Consider the following 6596-nt stretch of genomic DNA (forward strand, 5'->3'; position numbering starts at 1 on the left):
AAACTGACATTTAGATCAATGGAACAGAATAGAGGGCCCAGAAATCAATCCACACCTATATGGTCAATTAATATTTGACAAAGGAGGCAAAAATATACAATGGGGTAAAGACAATCTATTCAATAAATGGTGTTGGAAAAATTAGACAGTTTCATGAAAATAATGAAACTGGACCACCTTCTTATACCACACACAAGAATAAACACAAAATGAATTAAAGACTTAAATATTAGACTCAAAACCATTAAAATCTTAGAAGAAAACATAGGCAGTAAAATCTCAAACATTTCTCATAGCAATATTTTTTCTGTTATATCACTTCAGGCAAGGGAAACAAAAGAAAAATAAACTAATGGGACTACATCAAAGTAAAAAGTTTTTACACAACAAAGAAAACCAACAAAATGAAAAGACAACCCACTGAATGGAAGACCATATTTGCTGACACATCTGATAAGGGATTAATATTCAAAATTTATAAAGAACTTATAAAACTTAACATCAAAAGAACCCCAAACAATCCAATTAAATAATGGGCACAGGACCTGAATACTCCATTTTTCCAAAGAGGACATACAAATAGTCAATAGACATATGAAAAGATGCTCAAAGTATTAATTATCAGAGAACTGAAAATTAAAAACACAATGAGATATCATCTCGCACCTGTCAGAATGGCTATTATCTATAAATCAGCAGTTAACAAGCATTGGCGAGGGTGTGGAGAGTAAGGAAACCATGTGCACTGTTGGTCAGAATGCAGACTGGTACAGCCACTGTGGGAAAGCAGTATGGAATTACTTCAAAAAATTAAAAATGGAATGGCCTTACGACCCAGCAATTTCACTTCTGGGAATTTATCCAAAGAAATCCAAAACACTAATTCAAAAGAATATATGCACCTCTATATTCATTGTGATATTTACAATAGCTAGCATTTGAAAGCAGTTCGAGTGTGTACCCATCAGAATAGATAAAAGAGCTGTGGTACTCTTACACAATGGATTACTACTTGGCCATATAAAGAAGGAAATTTTACCTTTTGCGACAATATGAATGGGCCTAGAGAGCATTATGCTAAGTGAAATAAGCCAGTCAGAGAAAGAGAAGTATCATTGGATTTTACTCATACAAGGAATCTAATGAACAAAATGAACTAACAAAATAGAAACAGACTCAATAGATAGCAAGCTGACATCTGTGTGTGTGTGTGTGTGTGTGTGTGTGTGTGTGTGTGTGTATGTTGGAGATGAAAAGGGTGGAGGGAGTGAGCAAAAAAGGACCAAAAAAAAAGAAAAAGAAAAAACACTTGAACACGGACAACAGTGTGGTGATTGCTGGGGAAGAGAGAGGTAGAGAAGGGTATAAAAGGGAGTAAATAGTGATGTACGAAGACTTGACTTGGAGGTGTGGACACGCAACACAGTGCACAAAGATATGTTGTAGAATTGGGCACTTAAAATCTGTATAATTATGTTAACCAGTGTCACCCTAATCTACTCAATTAATAAAATTATTCCTTCCTGTCACTGATTTAGTAGGTGATATTGAAGTGATATTATTTCAAACTAATGAGTTTACCTGTGCAGGATGTATTCAGACTCCAATGGCAGGTAAGAAACTGCTTTGTACTCATCAGTGCAATATTCCCAGGACGCCTACTGTAAGTATAGCTTCTTCCAAAGAACAAAGCCATAGAGAAGCCAGTCTCTCCACAACACCATCCCAGTGAACAGGACAAGACCTCACTGATTTTCACCATCCGAGGAAAAATTGAAAGTGACAGACAATCAATCAAGAAGGCCTGGAACAGTCCATTTTTGGAACAGCAAATAACAGAAAAGTCTATTCGATCTTACTCAGTACACCCTGTGCACCTGGAGGCTGGAGGCATGCACATCAGTAGACAAATACAAATTTAAAACCAGCCCTCTTACAATTTCAAGAGAGAGTCTGTCCATCTGGTAAGTTTCACTTTGTAGTTTGTATTTCTTTTTTTTTTCTCCTCTTTTCAATTGGTCGCATTTTATTTTTAACGTTCATATAAACAGCAAAGTTACTGACTTGATGGCAGGTCCTATTCTAGAAGGTTATATAAGAAGTTCATGACAGTTCCTAATGGAAGTCTGCTTGTTGCCAAGTATTGCATTGGAGGAGAGGACAAGTGTGAGCAGATAATAAGTAATTTGATGATTCAGGCATCACACCAGTTAATTATGATAATGATAATTATTATCATCATCATCATTCCAACTCCCGTTTATTAAAGCTTTTACCATATCACAGATGTTGTGCTGAGCATTTCACACTATTTTATAAAATCCTCCTATAACACTCTTAGGCATATAATATGATTATCCCTATTTTAAAGATAAGAAAGCTGTGAATTCTTAGCACAGGATAAAGTACATGATAATGAGGTGTCTCAAAATCATTAATAGGAGGAATGATTAAAAGTAACCAAATAACCCAGAGGTAATGACCTTTGGAACCAGGGAGATCCAGGCTCATATCTCTCCTTTTCTCATTTTAGTTCTGTAGCCATGATGAAGTCCCACAAATGTTCTTTGAGTCCAGTATTTTCATCTGTAAACTAATTAGAATTCCTGCCTTGAAGAGATGTTATAATTAGAGGATTGATATAAAGTTCCTGGAACAGCAGGGACTGAATGGTGGTGGTGATGATGGTGGTGTTGTTTATGGTGCTGATGTTCTGACTGGAGGAGAGAAAGTGTGAAAAATCAGTGCATATATACAAATTTTCTAGGAACTACCATGAATAAGGATTAGACTGATTTTATGTAGTCTTTTTTTTTTTTTTTAAGGGAATTTTGGGGTAGATTTTTCTCCAAATATTTGACAGTTTGTTCGACTTGACCAATAAGAGAAAGAGACAGATTCTGACTCAACAAAACAGAGGACTTTCTTTGAACTAGAGGACAATGTACAGCTCTGGCTAGCTGGGTTAAAGCAGGGGCTGAGGGACCATCTACAAAGATGCCGAGTCAGAGATTCCTTCATCTCTGGGAAACTGGGCTTGGGAATAATATGCTGAGAATGTTGACTGGTGAACAGTTTTTAAGTCTCATTATATATAAGACAATGTGCTAAAATCTGAATGTGTGTCTTCAGTTTTCATTCTTGTGGCCATTCTCTGATATAGTAACTGTTATTTTCCCATGGTTTAGAGACAGAATCAGAGGCCCAAAGAGATTCTATAATTTTAGGGCTGGAGCCAGGTTTCAACCCTTCAATTTGACTCCAGGTCAGAGCATTCCTATATTAAGATTCTAATATGACAATGACAGCTCTTGGGTGTTGAGCACTCACTATATACTAGATGCTTTGCATTTTTTCATGCTCTTCCCTCAGATACTTAACTAGTTTGCTCTTTCATTTTCTGTAGGTCTTTAGTGAAATGTCACCTATGTGGGTCTATCCTAACCTTTCCTGTTTAATTTTTCTCCTTGGGATTTACCACCAGCTGACACTCATACATTTATTCATTTGCTTATTTTGTTTCTCTTCCCACAACTATAATGGAAGCTCTATAAGTGCAGAGATATTGGCATCTTTATTCTGTTCTCTATCTCCAGTGTCTAGAATACTGTTAGGCACATAACAGCCACTCAACTATTAATAGATAAATAAATGAATGAACAAACTTAATCCTACTAGCAACCCTGTGAAGTAGGTAATATAATGCTCATATTTCAGGTAAGGCTTAGGTGATGTGCTAGGATTTGAAGCCTTGATGATCTGAACCCAATACCTTATTTATTTCATCATACCACATTGCCCCTGTAAGAACAGTTTGTTTCAAAAATGAAATGCATCATTATCACAGTGTATTCAGGGAATAAATCCCTATTTTTTTGGTTCAAGACAGAGGGTGGTATATTCTGCCTAAGTCATTTTCTGTTGCTCCAAATTTCAGAGCAACATCCACGTTCTCTGGTGGAATCTTCTTGTACTGATTATTGACTACAATAAGTGAGTCATCTGCCTAGGCTATAATTCAAATCAGCAAACAGCTGTTAAGCATCTAGTTTTCACAAGGTCATGTGTTTGGCTCTCTGAAAACTTTTATTTACCTGCAGGTATTGAAAGGCCATTCTACCTTTATTTCCAGGAAATGATTCTCACATTGAAGAAATCAGATTCACTAAAAGAATTTTTACTCGTTGACTTGGGTACGTTGAGTATGTAGTGGGAGATGTTCAATACATACCGGGCATAGAACAGTATGTGATAAACCAAATTGAATGACAGAAACATAAACTGGCTATGGACATCCCCTATTACAAAGCTAATATTCATTTTAAATCTTTTATGTATTTTTTTGGATTTGCAAATGATGCTGTATGTTGTTCAAATATTCTAGACATTGATATGCTATTCAAAGCTCTTTAAAAACTAATAGAAAGTAATTTGAAGCATGTAAATTTTCTTAACTACTTTAAGATTAGACTAATTTGTATAGGTCAATGGGCAGAATTTTTCTGGTAAAAACTTCAAGATTGCATATGTATTTGATATATATGTTTATACATATGGAAATACAGGTAAAAAATATATATTTCTTTTACAGTATTGGCTGTACTGTTAAAAAAATACCTCATCATCCTTAACAAGTAAAAAATGATTTGGTTACATCAAGAAATCTATTATTGTTAGTATGTATGTATGTGTTGAGTAGACCCAGCATCAGATTAAATCACTAATTGTTTTTCTTTTCAGCTGATTTGAAATTCATAATAAAAGCCATAAAGTAATTGCCTTTCGGATTTTTAAATTTTCGGTTGTAAGTCTAACTGGGCTGTGAATTGTTCGTTTTGCATGAGATCTAACTTCAGTTAATAATTTTCCATTCACAGACTTTCCCCAACGTTAGAACTTGAAACTTTATTTTAGTCATCAAGCCTCTGGTTCTCTCTCTTTAGAAGTTTTCAAAAGTTCTCCTTGAAATAAAAAGTTTTATTAGGATTCTGTAAAAGTTATTTGGACGAGTGCTTTCAAACAACAGAAAGGGATAGTATTTTGTTTTCGTAAATAAATGTAGGGAGTGTGTGAGGGTAACAATGTCAGGGGATTTTTTTTCTTTCTCAGCACATTGCAAAGGTTGATTTCTCAAACATTCAGTTATGAAGGAGAGATTTTTTTTTAAGTCCTGGTGGGGGCGGGTACATTCTGCACATTTGAGTGCCATTCCCACCCTTTTTTACCCTCCAGGCCCTGCTGCGAGGTCTTCCGCCGCCATCGGGCTCTGTAGAAGAAGACAGACTTCCTTCGCCCCTTTGAGGGTCCCCCGGAGTTCCTCAGCGGCCCAGCTGGATGCAAGGAGGACAGCCACACTAGGCGTCCTGGCCAACCCGAATTCCCAAAGCAGACTGCAGGGCGCGCATGCAAATCCAGTCGGTAAAGGCGCAGTTGCCATGGCACCAGAGACGCTCCCCAACCATCCTCGTCCTCCAGGGAAAAGGAGGCCCAGGGCAGACGCCTCCCTGCATGGCAATTTGGCAGGAGCGCCACTTCCTCGGTTTGCGGGGGCTCCTTACCCATCTCCCCTCAAAGAGCTTAATCAAGGCTTGCTTTTCTCCCCTCTCCCGCCCACCCCTGCGCTTCCATACGGCTCGTTCACAGGCCCCTCGTGGGCTGGAGGTGAATGCTCACTTGCACTGACCGCTGCGAGGGAATTGTTCCGCGAGGGCTGCCCATCTTCAAATCAATGCCTGCCCAGAACAACAGGAAGGGCCTCAGATGTACTGGTTTCCACAGAACCATTGTTAGGCTTTTGTGAAGTAGTTTTGAACCTAATAAATAATGTCAAAAGTCTCTATCGCAGCCAAAAATGTTCCTTTTGAAGCATTTCTAATAGTATTTTTGTTCTGCGGTGTCTCCCAGTGTCACAAAGAATTTGTGCCTCACAATGGGAATGCGGTACATCGCGTGCCACTTTGCAATGTGCCTGCATGACTGCCAGGACCTCCCTTTGTTCAGCTCTCGCAGGTAACCGGTTTCACTTGCCAACTTGGGCTTTGGTTGAAGGATGTTTTCTAAGGGCCTTTTGAATTTCTAAACAGAGATTTGCAAAACGTAAGTGCATGTTTGTAATTGAATAGTTAACATGAAATTTGATTACTCTTGAAGTGCCGAGGAGAGGTCTCCAGGCTATGTTAAGGTTTTAATGTCAGAAACTTGAAGCTGGACCCTCCTTTGTGGCCCTGAAAACACTGGAAACTAAGTTTAAAGCAAAAGAGATACTGAATATTTTAATTTTTACCGGAGCAGCTTAGGGAATATTTTTTTTATCAAACTGGTTACTTTAGGCACTTGTTTTTTTATTTTAGTTAAGTTAAACATAGCAGAGATTGACTTTATCAGATGATTTTATGGGTTTCTTTTTCTTTTTAATGTAGTATATTTTGTCAATATTCAGAAACACAAATCAGTGTGACTAGTACTTCCATATACACTCAGGCTCTTTGAAATTTTTTCATAGACTTACATGCATATAGTTTGCTACATAGAAGTTGTAAACTCCTACTGTACTTTTGTCCTTCAGTTCAAAATAATATATATAGTATGTCTACATA

At 37.5% G+C, this 6596-nt stretch overlaps 1 protein-coding gene across 1 annotated transcript; it reads left to right on the top strand.

Moving 5' to 3' along the window:
* The first annotated feature begins 1606 nt into the window (after nt 1-1606).
* Nucleotides 1607-5682, top strand: C1H12orf42 (chromosome 1 C12orf42 homolog). Its single transcript, XM_066360265.1, is given in 5 exon segments — nt 1607-1726; nt 1728-1902; nt 4101-4193; nt 5233-5555; nt 5557-5682. Coding segments are annotated over 5 exon segments (837 nt in total).
* Nucleotides 5683-6596: the final 914 nt, after the last annotated feature.

Source organism: Saccopteryx leptura, chromosome 1, assembly GCF_036850995.1.
Source record: "Saccopteryx leptura isolate mSacLep1 chromosome 1, mSacLep1_pri_phased_curated, whole genome shotgun sequence".
In the NCBI taxonomy this organism is placed as follows: Eukaryota; Metazoa; Chordata; class Mammalia; order Chiroptera; family Emballonuridae; genus Saccopteryx; species Saccopteryx leptura.